The sequence below is a fragment of the Pseudorasbora parva genome, chromosome 16 (assembly GCF_024679245.1).
Source record: "Pseudorasbora parva isolate DD20220531a chromosome 16, ASM2467924v1, whole genome shotgun sequence".
NCBI classification, from domain to species: Eukaryota; Metazoa; Chordata; class Actinopteri; order Cypriniformes; family Gobionidae; genus Pseudorasbora; species Pseudorasbora parva.
The window spans coordinates 21,580,977-21,597,553 of NC_090187.1; the positions used below are offsets into that span (position 1 = coordinate 21,580,977).

The 16,577-nt window shown below is 38.7% G+C and overlaps 1 protein-coding gene across 2 annotated transcripts in view; it reads right to left on the bottom strand.

The window, feature by feature from the left end:
* The window catches only part of LOC137043654 (F-BAR and double SH3 domains protein 2), a 141,606-nt gene that overhangs the window by 33,364 nt on the left and 91,665 nt on the right, over nt 1–16,577 (bottom strand). For both annotated transcript variants that reach the window (XM_067419968.1, XM_067419967.1), the window contains exons 4-9: nt 14,415–14,494; nt 14,072–14,216; nt 13,841–13,974; nt 10,361–10,415; nt 8,708–8,836; nt 7–129 (exon numbers count right to left, since the gene is read on the bottom strand). In XM_067419968.1, the coding sequence (XP_067276069.1) occupies nt 7–129; nt 8,708–8,836; nt 10,361–10,415; nt 13,841–13,974; nt 14,072–14,216; nt 14,415–14,494 (666 nt within the window). The remainder of the gene's footprint in view (nt 1–6; nt 130–8,707; nt 8,837–10,360; nt 10,416–13,840; nt 13,975–14,071; nt 14,217–14,414; nt 14,495–16,577) is intronic.

The window sequence follows — 16,577 nt, forward strand, 5'->3', positions numbered from 1 at the left end:
ACTCACTCGACTGGACTTCTCCAGGAGGAACTGGAAGGTGCTGTGGATGGCTTGAAACGCTTCCAACTCGGTCCGACAAAAGGATATCAGATAATCCTTCACATGGTCATATACGTTCCCCTCCAGACCCTAAAGAGAGACACAGAGAAAGACAGATCACACACGATGTGTTTGTACTGAATGAATAACATATCTCCTTGTGTTTTCAGAAAGGGTCAGAGGTATTAAAGAGAGAAATGAGAACCACAGACAGAATGATAGAAAGAGAGAATTAAGAATGATAGCAAGACATTTGGAATATAGTAGAATATGGAAAAAGAACTATAGAAAGAATGACAACAGAATTAAGAAAGATGGATAGGGAGAGATATATAAATACAGACAGAAGGACAAAATTAAATAAAAACAATGAAATGATAGAAAAATAGATAACGACAGAATGACGGAGAACACCACAATAAAAGAATGAAAAATTATGGCAGGTCAAATGACTGACAAACGACAGAAAAAAATAATAATATGAACAGAATGACTGAAATAGGAAAACAATAGATTGATAGAAACAATAACAGATACAATGATGGAAACAAAAGAGCAATGAAGTGACATAAAAATACAAACAGACAGACAGACAGAAGATAATTAGATGACAGACAGACAGATGACAGACAGAGACAGATAACAGACAGAGATAGATAAGGGCTGCAGCTTAAGCCCCAACCTCTTCAACATCTACATCAACCAATTGGCCAAAATATTAGAAGACGCTCCCAGTCAAGGTCTCACTCTACACGACACAGACATTAATTGTCTTTTCTATGCAGATGACCCGGTTCTCCTGTCGCCCACTAAAGAGGGGCTTCAGGACAGCCTGGATCTGCTGGAGGATTACTGTCAGTCCTGGGCCCTGACCGTTAACCTCAACAAAACTAGAGTCATGATGTTCCAGAAGTGCTCCAGATCTTAGGGCCAAACACACACGTTCACACTGTCTGCTCGCACTGCATTCTGGGAGTGACATAGACCAAGCTGCACTTCCTCACAGAATTCACAAAATAAAAAATGATCAGAGACCATTACTACCCCAAAATGTATATAATATAACCCCCCAATTCAGCACCTGTAGCCCAACCCAAAAACTGAGCTACATTCTTGGTGAAGAAGCCAAATGTTCAAATATAGTGGCAAGATTTGTAGCCTCTTGCCATCTCCTGAGGAACGAGCAAACAAACAGCCCATAAACACACACTCTCTCACAGCCAATAAACACACCCATTAGACCTGCACCCATGTATAGTGTATATATGTTCAGTTGTTACATGTTTTCTGTATTAACATTATTTTGATTTTCTTATTATAAGTCTTTATTTATTTTACTATTCATATTTATTTATTTTTATTATTAATCTGTCTTAATGCTTAGGCAATACAAAATGTATGATTTTGTCATGTCAATAAAGCTTCTTGAATTGAATTGACAGATGACAGGCAGGCAGGCAGACAGACAGACAGACAGACAGACAGACAGACAGACAGACAGACAGACAGGCAGACAGACAGATAGTTAGATAGTTAGATAGATAGAAAAATGACAGACAGATAGCTAGATAGATAGAAGAATGACAGACAGACAGACAGACAGACAGACAGGCAGGCAGGCAGGCAGGCAGACAGATAGAAAAATGACAGACAGATAGCTAGATAGATAGAAGAATGACTGACAGACAGACAGACAGACAGAAACTGTTGTGCATTTGCAGTCAAACACATTTGCATTAGAGACAGATAGGAGGACAAACGGCTCTTATCTCGGCCCCCTTGTGGCCAAACAAGTGCAAAACAGACGCCGGTTTTCTCTGGACTGTGTGACGCTTGGATCAGAGCAGATTGTTCAAACAGCAGCAGCTGCTGGGAAAGGTTAGTCAGTTCAGATTCCAAGGCCTCAACGTGCAAAAACAAAACTCGAAACCTCTGCTTTCCCCCTCCGTCTTCCTCTCACTCACTCTTACACACACACACACACACACACACACACACACACACACACACACACACACACACACACACACACACACACACACACACACACACACACACACACACACACACACACACACACACACACACACACACAATGTTCAGAAGCAGTGGGATGGAATGCATTTCAAAAACAGGCTTTGATTTGTATGTCTTTGCTGCGGGTGAGCTGGAAATGACACTCGGGGTCCGCTGGGTTATAGCAGGTACCGGCACTGTCAGGAAATACAATCGTAGGCATGAGAGAGATGGAGAAAGAGAGGCTGTGCTTCCTTCTGATAGGATCCCGTCCACCTCCACCCACCACACTGGCTCAATGTGGAATGATTCATTTCCTTGCCTTTCAAAGGTGCAGGAGAGCTCAAGCTTCCTGGTTTTGTCATGACCGCGCATTCCAAAATTCTCAAAAAACATTCCCAAATGTGGCTCCACGCGTGAAAAAATAATTCACGTGGCCCTTGGTTATGAGCACACCAGGACGAACGCACAAACACACACACATACACATACACAGGAAAAGACATAAAGCAAACACAAGCATCAGCTGAACAAACACTTCTGCTGCATTATAAATGCTTCACTTTACACCCCAATGCCTCCGACAGGGAATTAATGAACCACTCAACACACACATAACACAATACACACACATGCACTTTGAAAGATTTAAAAGACTTGACATGAACCTGTGGTACATTTATAACTGGCCATCTGTTGCTATAAATGGAGGCCATTAAAATAAAAAACACTAATTTTTATAAACTTTTACAGTAAGTCTAAACTGTGATGTGTAAAGAAAAGAAAAATCAAACTAAACTAAACTATCAACCTAAACTAAATTAGAACATTGTAGTTAATTATAAAGAATTTAATATTCAACACTATACAGTAACATTCAAAAGTTTGGCCTTTGTATAATGCTTTAATATTTTTAACAGAGTAAAAACAGTAAAAACAAATGTGAAATATTATTACAATTTAAAATAACTTTCCTACTGCAATATATTTTAAAATGCAAATAGATGCTTCAGAAATCATTCTAATATGCTGATTTGCTGCATGAAACATTTCTGATTATCAATGTTCATATTTTTGTGATGTATTTTTTTCCAGGCTTATTTTGAAAGTTCAAAAGAAATGTTATGTTTTGTAACATTATAAATGTCTTTACTGTCACTTTTAGTCAACTGAATGCATACTTGCTGAATAAAAGTATTCATTTCTTTCCAAAAATTCTTACTGTCCACAAATGTTTGAACAGTATAGAGTAGTGATTTAAATGCTAAGTTCACTTCAAAGGATATTCTGTCTTCATATGTTGTTTTAAGATAGAAATAAGTCAGAAATTAGTCAAGAGATAAAATGTAAACAATAATATTTGACATAATTTCTATTTTCAAAGAAACATTCTGTTCCACAAAAAAGAAAAGAAAGCCATACTGGTTTGGAAAAGACATGCGTAAATGATGACAGAATGTTCATTTTTGGGTGTTTGTGCTGGTCCTTTAAGCTCTCAGCGGGCATGTTTGTAGATGTGTGAGTTTGTGTGTTTCTAGGGAGGTCACGTTTTCTCAGAGTTCAGTAAATGTCATCTTTCTATACATACCCAAAGCAGAAGTGTGACAATGTTTCACACGCAAAAACAGGATTAAGTGCTAAGAATACACACAAAACGCACACATATCTCACCTCTTCCCTCACACATTTACAAGCACAAAACAATACAGCGATGACAAACTGCGGGGAAAACCCACGACTTATCTTGAAAGCAGAATTTCCCCCCTCTCTTTCTTCTGATTTTGTGCCATTAAACATTAAAGGCAAAATCAGGACAAAGGAGAACCCTACTCGAAATAGGATCAGAACAATATGAAATCAGGGAATACAAAAAGATTTTGAAATGTGCAACACATAAGAACACTTTGTTCAACAATACATTTCTCTTTAATGCAGGCCCTATAGACTTTCAATGGAAGTTTATTACTATTACTATATTGTTTTTCCTCATTTTTCAATAAGTAAAGAAACACTGAAGTCAAAATTATTTTCGGTATTGATATTATGCTACAAATAAAGAGCTGTTCAAAAAACTTTAAAAAAGCACTACAAGTAAGATTGGAAGACAGAAAACTAGCACTCTGTAAATCTGCTCTGACAGCAATGGAATATATTTTAAAGAACATGTCTGGAAATATTACTGATGAGACTACTCTCATTAATAATAAAGATAGATATAGAGCTATATGTTGACCGTTACCAAGGTTATGTCTCAGCCAATGGGAAATGATGAGAAGCGCTGTACTGGGCCAGTCTTTCGGCAGCTGGTTGGGCCTTAAGCACTGACTCTCCATCTATCAATAATTTAAGCCAGATTCTCTCCGATTGCATTCATATCGCTCGGGGTCAAACATGAAGCGGGTGGAAAGCAGATGATGTCCTCCGGTAAGAACAGGAGGAGACTACCAGTTTGGTTCTGGATGCAGTGAGAGGAAAAAACTGACAGGGATGTAGTGCGAGATGTGGTCAGATGGAAATATGCAGTGTAAACGCTTGTCTGGTCTGATCACAAGCAAAAGAGCAGAAATGAGAGAGAATTATTTAATCAAAAAGGCAATTAACAAAATGGTTGATATATGCAAACTTGTGACCTGTGAAGTTGATACAAAAGTTTTTGTTTACATAATATGCGTGCCGTGTACGAATTTATATTATATAATATGTCTGCGTGTGTTAGGGGTGGGACAAAACATCGATAGGGCAAAAGGGTCTATATCATTGTCCTTCTCCATGCAATGCGAGAATCGATACCTTGGAGCCAATTATTTTTTTACGGGATGATGGACAGCAGTGCGAGTAAAATAATAGATACACTGCACAATTCCATCTGACCACATCTCACACTGTACATACTTTGGACCATGCCTAAGTCCAAAGTATAGAAAGCCTGCACTTTACCTTTTCGCAGGCATTTTGTTTTCATAGACAGATATTGTGATGTATCATTATAGGATTGTCTAGCAATATATTGATCATTGCAGAATTGCTAAATCGTGATATTAATAGTAACGTGAGCGATGTATCTTATTGTGAGGTACCCTGTGATTGCCACCGATAGTGTATGTATGTATCAAACAATCAATCAACTTTATTTATATAGCGCTTTTACAATCACGATTGTGTCAAAGCAGCTTCACAGTGTCAAACAGGATAATATTGCAACAAAATTAGATTTGGCTGTACAGTTATTCTGGAGAAAACAGTGATGTTATCAGCTTAATTTAATTTATCATACAGCGACAATGTTGGCAGATCAGTATTATAGTTTATAGAATTAATTAAATGGCAAGGAACCAAAACTCCATCAGGGCATGATGGAGAAAAATAAACCTTGGGAGAAACCAGACTCAGTCGGGGTGCCAGTTCTCCTCTGGCCTATTAACACACCGTGTATGATTATTATTCTGGCAACCTTACAGGTCAGAAATCATATTAGATCGGAATACTCAAAATTTCAGGGTATCACGGAAGAGACGGGTTTATTTAGGATGGTGCGTCGATTACACTAGAGTATGAATACATGAAAGATCGGAATTATTGCGCCGGAGATATGTGTATACGTGTATGCGCGCGTCTCCCCAAATGTACGAGGCATTTACTTGACGTTCAGATAGAAAACCAGAACATAACACTGATTTAGACGTGCAAATTGGTTGCCTGTGTGATGGGATGTACTAATATCCATCTGCTCGGGAAGATTCGGCTCAAAGTTGTGCATCTTCGAATGCAGAGGCCTTCACACGTTATGTTAACGAAAACTTGTTAGATTAGATTAAATCGTAGTTAACTTATTTAACAGTATTATAATATATCTATAATTGATAATATATATTGAAAAAAAGGTGTCTTATATTGGTGTTGCTGCAAAAAACATGCGACTTATCATGACATTTCCCTTTGAGTCCTTTAAGGTAAAAGCACTATCTTATTGGTTGTTCTGTGTTCTGAACTACAGAACACAAACAATGATATTGAAAAATGTTTATCTAGTTACAAAATCATACAGTCTCAAACGTCTCTTTAAAACTTAACATAAACCTCCTTATTTCAAATGTGACAAGCATATACTCTAATGCCAGATTTAGAAATGTTTGCCTAGAGGTTGATGTGTATCTTTGGGGAAGTGGTGGTCATTTTGACCAGCACATTCTCCAAGATATCTGTTCCCAATGGTCTAAGATTAAGAAAGACGTTGAAGAATTCAAGAGGGTTTGCATCACTAAATAAGGCCATGACTGGGGCTGCAGTCAGTCTGTAGAGATGAAGCATAGATTTATACTGGCACATACATCCACTGACCCGATCTCACAAGATCAGGAGCGGACACTTGTCATATTTCAAGGCCTGATTAATTGGATATAAATGTCAGACTGTGCATGGTTTGGTTAAGCTAACATTAAATTAAAATGCCCTATTTACGGTCCTAATACATGTTCCTGTGCACATGACTCATCAGTGCACATTCAGTGTTGAAGTACTCAAGACCGTATCTGAACTGGGTCTTGTCTTGGTCTCAGACTAAAATGACTCCATTTTATCTCAAGACCGGTCAAGACCACCATGGCAGGGATATCCATAAATTGCCAGTGTGATGTCTGATTTATTTGTTAATATCATTCATGTAAGAGGATGTAAAAATTCCTTCTTCAAATGCAATCAATAACTTATGCAATTGATTTATTTTTGATCGCAAAAAACAAGGGATTGTGTCAAAAATTTCACCAAAATTAATACAAAAGCCCACACAATTTAAGATATGATTGCAAAAAAAGTACTTATAGGAGACTATATTAAAACATATTATATAATTAAGCAGTATCACAAGAGTAAGTCTCGGTCTCAGTCGTTCTCAACACATGCTGCTCTTGGCCTTGGCCTTGACTTGGTCCTCCATTTAGGTGGTCTTGACTACATCACTAATACATTGACTACAACATAATTATCAATTCAAATTTTGTTGATTCTCTCTCATTTTTGCATGTGTAATTTCTTTGTATGGCCTGGCCAGAAATGATGTCCCCTAAATTTGGCACAATCACAAATTAAACAATTGACTCCAAGCAGAACAAAGTAACATGACTACAAAACAACTAACAACTAGTTAACTAACCAACATTAACAACTGTACAATTTTTTATCTATTTGTTGCCTTTGACGTTGCAGCTCAGGATAGTCAAGTCAACATTATATATATATATATATATAGTGCATTTACAATGACGATTGTTTTAAAGCAGCTTCACAGTGTTAAACAGGACAATATTGCAACAATTTGATTTGATTTGGCTGTACAGTCGTTCTGGAGAAAATTGCGATTTTGAGCTTGGTGAGCTTATTTTAATTTATCATATTGCAACAATGTTGGCAGAGCAGTATAATAGTTTATACAATTAATTTTGACCTAATAAACACATTTTATTTTGATATTTAATTGAATAACTAACAACATTTTATAACATCAACATTTTAGTGTTCCGAAATGTTAGTGTCCCCAGTGGATAGTCGCTAGTATTGTTTGTGACTGGACTATATAGTTTTCATTTGGTAATAAAATGAGTTGAAAATGCTTTCATGTTGACTTAAGTTATTAAATAAAAGTAGAAGTCTTGTTCTCCAAGCTGTGCTTAAGTCCCATGAGTGTAGAGGCACTGTGCTGTGACCCTGAGAGCATTTAGCAGAACGGAACACATACCAGACGTGCTTCGATGTTCTAGCCAACTTCTGTCTATTACACACACAACAAGATATGCTGGACCACAAACACCAAACATTCAATTGCGTAATCACGCATTACATGCATTTAACATCTGTGCAAGAAAGAAACAACAATACTGTCTCTAGTCAGTGAGTGTTTATATGCACAACACAATGCTGATAACTACCACAAATGAGCTTATTATAAATACTTTTAAAACATAAACAGACTGAATAAGCCACCAGAATTGTGGTAATATAATTTTTACAATTTAAAAAAAGTGGATGCATGCAAAAACTCTTAATGACATAAGACAAGACGACTCTTGTCCAGTTATAAATGAGCAATACTAGTCAAGCAAAGAAAGCATGCAGATATTTCTCTCTGCGAGGGAGTTTTTCCTGTGAGGAAATCTACACAGGAAGTACATAGTTTGATCTGCCCAAAGATTACATCATCGTCTGACCCACTGTACTAGATTCATGCCAACAGACATGACTTGTAAACTTTCAAAACAAGTGCAATGTCTCCATCTCCAACAACACTGAAACCATGAAAATCAAAACTCTTAATATTTAGCTAAATTAATAATTCACAATAATTTACAACCAGAAGTTCATCCACGTAGAAAAGGATGATTTAGTCAAAGCAAATTTCCTTTTTACCGAAAAACTCATTAAGAGGTTTAAAAAATTCAATTCAAATAAAATATACATATTAGATGAAAAACATGTATTTAAAGAAATTAAATGAACTTAAGTTCAAGTACTACAATTACTAAAAAAAGTAAGCTAAATAGAAAACATTTATACAAATAAAATTAAAACTGAAAATGCAAAAATAAAAACAATCATATATTAAAAAATACTATAATAGCATATAAATAATACTAAAATAACGCTACATTACTGTGCTCACCTTGATGCAGTTGACTAGGTCGGTCTGGTAGTAGCGGTCATGGTGTGCGTTAGCCGCCGCCAGTGTGAGAAGATATTCGTTCCTTGCATGGGTCGCTTTGGAATTACAGTCGCTCCTTTTTGCTTTCAACTGAAACAAACACACACAAAGTCCAAAACTTCAAGAAGTGCTAGACTCTGGAACATCCATTTAAAGGAAGAGTTCATCCAAAAATTACAATCATTTACATTCTCATGCCATTCCAAAACCTGTATCATTAAGTTTGTCCTGAATCAGTTAAATGCTCATTTTTCTAAAGTATTTTCTACTTACAGCAGACTTTAAATATAGTGCATTAGTTGAATGGACTACTTTTATGTTGCATTTTTGTTCTTTTTGGAAAGTGTACACCAATGAGCCAAAACATTATGCCTAATATCTCTGTTGTTTGTCACCCAAGGGCCAAGAAACACCTCCAACCTTCTGAGGCATGGACTCAAGAGCTCTGAAGGGGTCCTGTGGTATCTGGCACCAGGACATTAGCAGCAGATCCTTTAAGTCCTGTAAGGTGCTGTAAGGAGCCCCCAATGATCGGAATTGATCCAGAACACACAATAGATGCTCAATCAGATTGATATCTGGGGAATTTGTAGGCCAGGGCAACACCTTGAACTCTTCATCATGTTCCTCAAACCATTTCCGAACAATGTGTGCAGTGGGGCAGTGTGCTTTATCCTGCTGAATGAGGCCACTACCATCAAAGAATGCCATTGTCATGAAGAGGAGAACCTGGTTTACAACGACCTGGGCCAGTCCCAGAGATTCCAAACAAAACATTGCACAGAGCATGACACTCCCTCCTCCAGCTGTCGTCGTCCTACAGTGCAGCCAAGTGCTATCACTTCCCCAGGTAAACAACACAGCTGTCGACATGGTGTAAAAGCAAACGGGACTCACTGGACAAGACAACCTTCTTCCTCTGCTCAAAGGTCTAGTTCTGATGCTTGTTCCCTTTTGACGGTGGACGGAGGTCATCATGTGCACCTTGACTGGTCTGCATCTTTATGCAGAAGGGTGCAATGTTGTTACATTTATCCCAAAACCATCTTTACAGTTTTCTATGAACTTTGCCACAACAGACCCACAGTTTGGACCCGACGGGATAGTCTTTGTTACCCTTGTGCATCAATGAGCCTTGGACGCACAAAACCGTCACCCTTTTGTGGTTTGTCACTCCTTAAAGGCTTGTAGGTTCCCACCCCTGCTGCATCAAATACACTGATTACAAGAAATTATTGTTCAATAATCATATAATCTATTTAGAACTTAACATGTGACCTTGTTAGCAAATAGTCACCTGTGATCTTCACCTGTGAGTGGTAATAATGTTTTGGCTAATCAGTGTAAATCACCACCTATTACTTGTATGGAAAAGCTCAGACATTCTTTTTTTCGTTAGAAGAAAGAAAATAATCTAGCAGGGTAAAATATGACACCATTTTCAATTTTGGTTTCATTAATCCTTTAATAACACCCTAGCACAGTTAAAATATGCCTGACAGAAGACCCAAAAACATGGCCTGTCACAGAAACACAGAATAAAGAGCAGACCAGGTTTTAGTACGAAAGCAAAATGTTTCTTTAAAAAAAAAATATGGACAGACAGTGGTTTACCTTTACACTGGCCTTCTGTAAACTTATCCTGGACTGGAACAGGCCCAGCTTCGACCTGAGAGAACACAGAGCAGGCATTATAAATCACAGACATATCAGACCCAGTGGAAGAAACAGGCAGGATCAAAACCTTCCCAGATTTGTGCCGAAGAGAAAACAAGGCATTATAAATCAAACTAGACTAGATCACTCCTGCAACCTGTGAAAGGAAGAGACTTTATAAAGCTGGCAAAAATTCGAAGGAAATAAAATCACATTTTCTCTCACATTTTCCTTCTGTCGCTGAGAACAATAACTGATTCTAATTCAGCCATGCTAAGCAAGCAGAGCAACATCGATAGCCAAAATCAATACAAAAACTGAGTGAGCAGCTCACAACGCCATGCCACTGGACTCGTCTTTCGCCTCTCTGTCTAATCCGGTCTTGGCAGAGGTTTTGAAATGGCAATTGTAGTATGGGTACAAATGGCCCTTGAAGATGAATAGAGACGGTTGAGTGTGTTTAACAAATTCTGCATAGGGCTAATAAATTGCTTTGAACAGAGTGGGGTATTCCCTACTGGAGGCTTAAGTATCATCCAAAGAAATGCATATTTAATGAAGGCATATCACCTCAACGACACATCTTTTATATTCTTTGGTGCTTTTAATGTTGCAAACAATTTAAGTGTGTGATTCTGAGCTTGATATTGAGCTGATCTTTGATAAGGTGGAATTCATATGATAAAGCGTATATTGAAAGAAATGCAAGTCACTTTAGATAAAAGTGTCTGCTAAATCCATACATGAAATTGAAAAAAAAGTAGTTAGTTCACCCCAAAATTTTTGTTCTGTCATCAATAACTCACCCTCATGTCAGTCAAAAGCCATAAGACTTTCATTCATCCTCGGAGCCCAAATAAAGATCTTTTTAATGAAATCAGAGAGATTTCTGTCCCTCCACTGAAAGTTTAAATCACATTCACATTTATAAAGAGATTGCAAAACAAATCCATATGAATCAAGCAGTTTAACCTTAGTCTTCTGAAGAGACACGTTCACTTTATATGATGAATAGATTTGATTTAATTTAACTGTATATTCACATATAAACATTGTTTACAGCAATTTAATTTAGCCATGGAAGCTCAAGCATGAGAACCAATGATTTTTATTCTTGTGTGTTAAGCGGTGCGTTTGAGCTTCTGTTTATGTTCGCTGTGGATTAAACTGCATTTGTGAGGTCAGGCACTGATGTTGGACGAGTAGGCCTGGCTCCAGTCTTTATTTTAATTCATCCCAAAGGTGTTCTGTCAGGTTCTATCAGGACTCTGTGCAGGCCGGTTAAATTCCTCCACAACATACTCCCTCATCCACGTGTTTATGGACCTTGCTTTGTGCACTGATGCGCAGTCATGTGGGAACAGGAAGGGGACATTCACAAACTGTTCCAACAAAGTTGGGAGGATGAAATTGTCTAAAATGTATTGGTATGCTGAAGTATTAAGAGTTCCTTTCACTGGAACTAAGGGGCCAAGCCTTATTTTCTGAAAAAACATACCATAATCCCTCCTCCACCAAATGTTACACTTGGCACAATGCAGACATCAGGAAAGTACCGTTCTCCTGGCAACCATAAAACTCAGACTTGTCCAATTGATTGCCAGACAGAGAAGTGTGATTGGTCACTCTCTATGCACTGTTCTTGAGCTAATCTGAATGCCATAGGAAGTTTGGAAGTCTGTAGCTATTGACTGCAGAAAGCTGGCGACTTCTGAGTGATGAGTGCCTTTGCATGCACTGACCCCGCTCTGTGATTTTACATGGTCTACCACTTTGTGGTGGAGTTGCTGTTGTTCCAAACTGCTTCCACTGTGTTATAATGCCACTAACAGTTGACCGCTGAATATTTATTAGTGAGGAAATTTCATGAATGGACTTATTGCACATGTGGCAAACTATGACGGTACCATGCTTGAATTCACTGAGCTCCTAACAGCGACCGATTCTTTCACAAATGTTTGTAGAAGCGTCTGCATGCCTAAGTGCTTCATTTTATACACCTGTGGCCATGGAAGTGATTGGAAAAACTGAATTCAATTATTTGGAGGGGTGTTTCAATACTTTTGGCAATATAGTATATCTCCACTTTTTTTGAAGATGGAATTTAAATCTTATGGGTTTGGAGTGACAGGAAAATGATTAGTTGATGACAATTAAAATTTTAGGGTGAACTGTCCCTTTAAACTCTAATGAAAAAGAACTTAAAGCCCCACTTGGCTACTTTTGCTCTCGGGGTCCCCCTACAGTTTGGAAAAAATAATGTCCTCAACTACTGTCCTAAGATCTGTAATCCTACAACAGGGGATGCCATCGCGCATGCATTTGTTGACATGACAACCCTGATAGCCCTGAACTAGTGATGCGTCGGTCGTCTCATAACCCGCGGACCCCGTATGTCTATTTAATGGTCGCGGGTGCGCGGCGGGTTGTAAAAATATATACAGTGGTGCGGTGCGGGCCAAATAACTTCATAAAAGTGGCGCCGCGGGTCAGTGCAGCGCTAACAGGTCGCCTGAACACTGCAAGAGGAGTTCTTCTGGCGGCGCGTGTGAAATGTCTTCATCCCAGGTAACGTTACAGTCAGTGGCATGTTTCAGCATGTCATATAAATATAATTTCATGGGTTTTATTTTTTTCAAACGCCAAATAATCACGATGCTTACGTTTACAAGCCAGCGTCATTATAGTAGTCTATTGGTTACCGTTTTCCAGAATCTATATGATACTTCAGTTCAATGTTTGAGTGGTAGCTCACCGTAACAAGCAGGACAGCATCGGTCGGGCACGCCTCCTTCAGCTCACGCCGACGAGCAAACGCTGGTCACATGCTGATCCTCGTCCTGCCTTTAATCCCATCACTTTTTTGTTTCCTCTTATTGCTTTCCTCCAACAAAACCTATTCTTTCTTATTTGTCTCTGCTGCTTCGGACATGACTATATTATCCGACGAACAAAGTTGGGCTCGCACGTCCGAATTTAAGGAAGTGTGGGTGTTGGTGGAAGTGACGTATATGCCGTAAAGCAGTCGAATTTTGTAGTTCTTTTTGTTCTCGGGTTACTACCCGAAACCCGAAGTTTAAAAGTACGATTAAAAACGATACAGACCCCATCAGGCTATGGCAGACGTGTCATTCAACCTATTGTAAGTCGATTTATCATCACAAGAGTCTTAAAAAATATATTTTGAAGGTTGAAAAGTTACCTAGTGCTACTTTAAGTCATATTAACTTAAAGAAACTAAGAAAAAGTTATCATGCATTCTCAATGTAGTATTTTACAAAATCCGATAAAATACACATTTCAACCAGTTTCATCCACTCCTAGTGGTTATTCTTTAATTAATGGGACTCAATTAATGGCACAAGCACATATAAAGTGTGTGTTTCTGATCCGGGCACCTCTGGGACCATTTGCACCTGCAATACCAGACGTGCTTACTTGGACTCAATGTCAGCCTTTTCCCGCACAGCTTGGGCCATCTGCTCCAACTCAAAGTATTTCTTTTTGGACTTGGCCAGATCCTTCACTGAATCCTGGAGCTCCGCCTGGATCCGACCCAGCTGCTCAATGCACTGCGGGCGACCACCGCGGGATAGCAGAGAGAAAGGATGTTAGAGAATTACAGCACATGACGGATCAGGGGACAGGACAGAGGACCGAGATTGGTACCTTTTTCAGCTGCTGTTCTTTGTAGAGGCGTACGGTTTTGGCGGGGTCCGAAATCTCGTTCTTGTAGTTTTCACAGACGTTGAGACGAGACTGGGTCACCTGCACGGTGCCTTCAAGATAAGCTCTCCATACTCCATACACATTTCTAAAGCAAGAAAAACATGGTTAGTGATTGCAAACACTTTATAGATTAACATTACCATGCAAACAAAAGCAACAGCCCTATTTGGACAGTTTAACCTGGGACACACACATGGTCAGTCATTATCATAATGAACATAATTGTGGCAAATAAAGAGTATCCTACAGGTTGCATTGAATCCCAGTGGGGTTTTTTATTCACCTGTAGTCTGTCCTCTGGTCATCGGGTTTGATTCCAGGCCAGTCCCTCTTTAAATATTGACTCGCCAACTTCTGCAGTGCCTGAGAAATATATAGGAAAACAACAAAACACAGCATAAGATGCTTGGGTTTGTTTGGTTTCTCAAGCAAGCAACATTACAATTCCATTGCTATCCCTCATCTCATAAACAGTATGCAAAAGACAAATCAGTGGATACAAAATCATAGTATATTTATATTGGTATGCCAAATGTGCTAATGAATATTTTTTTGGTAATATTGGCTAATATTAATCCCTTACGCAACAAACTTTTTTGAGTTGAAAAAAGGCTCCATTTCAATAGCAGTTCATCTATAAAATGCTTTGCCTGTAGTGTGTAGTTGTAAAAGCATGTGAATTCAACCTCAATGTCTTCACGTATTTTGTTTTCAAACATGAACACAAAGCAATTAACAGGCCATATGCGTGTTCTCATGACCCTGTCATCGAACACCATTTATCACTAGCACAAACACACAACATGTTACAAAGCAACCCAAATTCCAACGACTGTGACATATGTTTGCTGTTGGCATGAGGAACGGGGAGTGCATACGGGCTCTTTTGGGAACGTCAAAGGCCTCAGCTTGAAATTACAGTTCCATAACTGCACAAACGCCACCTGACATATGGTGAAACAAACAAGGCGGCCCCACTTCCTAATATTTTCATTATAGAGCCCTGACCCCCTTCTGCCATATTGTAAATGGAAGAGGAGAGATGCACCTCTACTTGAGGCTGATGAGTCGCTGGCTTTCACTGAGGCCCATCCCCACCTGTCCAATTCCCAGATAGCAAACAACGACACTCAAAGCCGCTTGCTGTGAACACAGCATCTACAGTGCATGCGGATGAGAGCATGGCATGTGTTTGTGTAAGCAGCAGGGAATGAAGAAAAAGAAAGGGGCCCTTCTCCTCGGATGAGGGCGGCGGTGTGGCAGAGACTGGCCTCTTTCAGTCCCTCAACAGGACACTACAGATCAGCTGGGCTGACGTCTTTTATTTTCCTTCCCATGCATGACTCCCTCTGCATATTAGAATAATCACTGGACATGTTTTTCTAACACACATCCCCGCTGGACACACACACACACACACTTACAAAAAAAACAAGATGGAATAAGAAGGTCAAAGAGAAAAGAAAACTTCAAACAAAAAAGTCTAAGTGTGCACTAGGGCTGGGCGATATATTATATATTAAAGTCGCCTGAAGTCAATCATTTTAATCTCTTAAAACTCATCTTTGATCACCAAAATTTTTCCTGTGAAAAAAAATATTCATGCCTTAAAATAGCTTGAATGTAACTACACCCTTTTGCTTCATTTAGCATACGTGGCTTAATGAATATGCAAATTAGCCCCGGCTCCACTCGCACAAGCTCAGAATTCACTCGCTCAACTTTACTGAAGTAAACTCAGTACAATGGCATTACTCTTTACAATGTCGGACACATATGGGTAATTATTGAGATTAGCCTTTTGCTTGTCTACATTATCAAATAGCTAATAATGTGTTGCTAATGTTACACAAACCATTCGCCACTTCAGAGTCACACAGCTACCTTCAAACAATCAGCATCCTTAGAAATGCTTTAAAAAACTTTAAATGTCGGTGGAGAAGGATATGTAGTTCATCATAACATTGTAGTATACATAATTCACCTGCTATACTGCTAAATGTACCTGATTTTTCATATCAACAGCAAAATATAGACTACCTGGCTTCTTCAGAGACCCTGCTTCACAGCATAGTAATGATGATATGCTAAAGCCCGTCCTCACGTTGACATGATTGGCTACAAGGTAGTTTGCGAGGCAAGAAGCACCAGCGTTTTCAAAATGAGTTTGAGACTGTCTTTGGTTCACTTTTTTTTTAAAGGAGAAAATACTCCTGCAATGGTGTTGACTTATTAAATCCGCACATGTTTGTCTTAAGCATATTAAAAACACCACAAACATAAGCAACATTAAAGGTCCACTGAAATCAAAATTGTTGAAATCAAAAGTTTTTTAGCTTTTAGTATGATTGTGTTAGCCTTGAAGTTATGAATAAGCTGTTATGTTCCAAAACGATGACAAAATTTGCATTTAGGAGTTATAAGCATTCAAAATTTACAGTCTCTC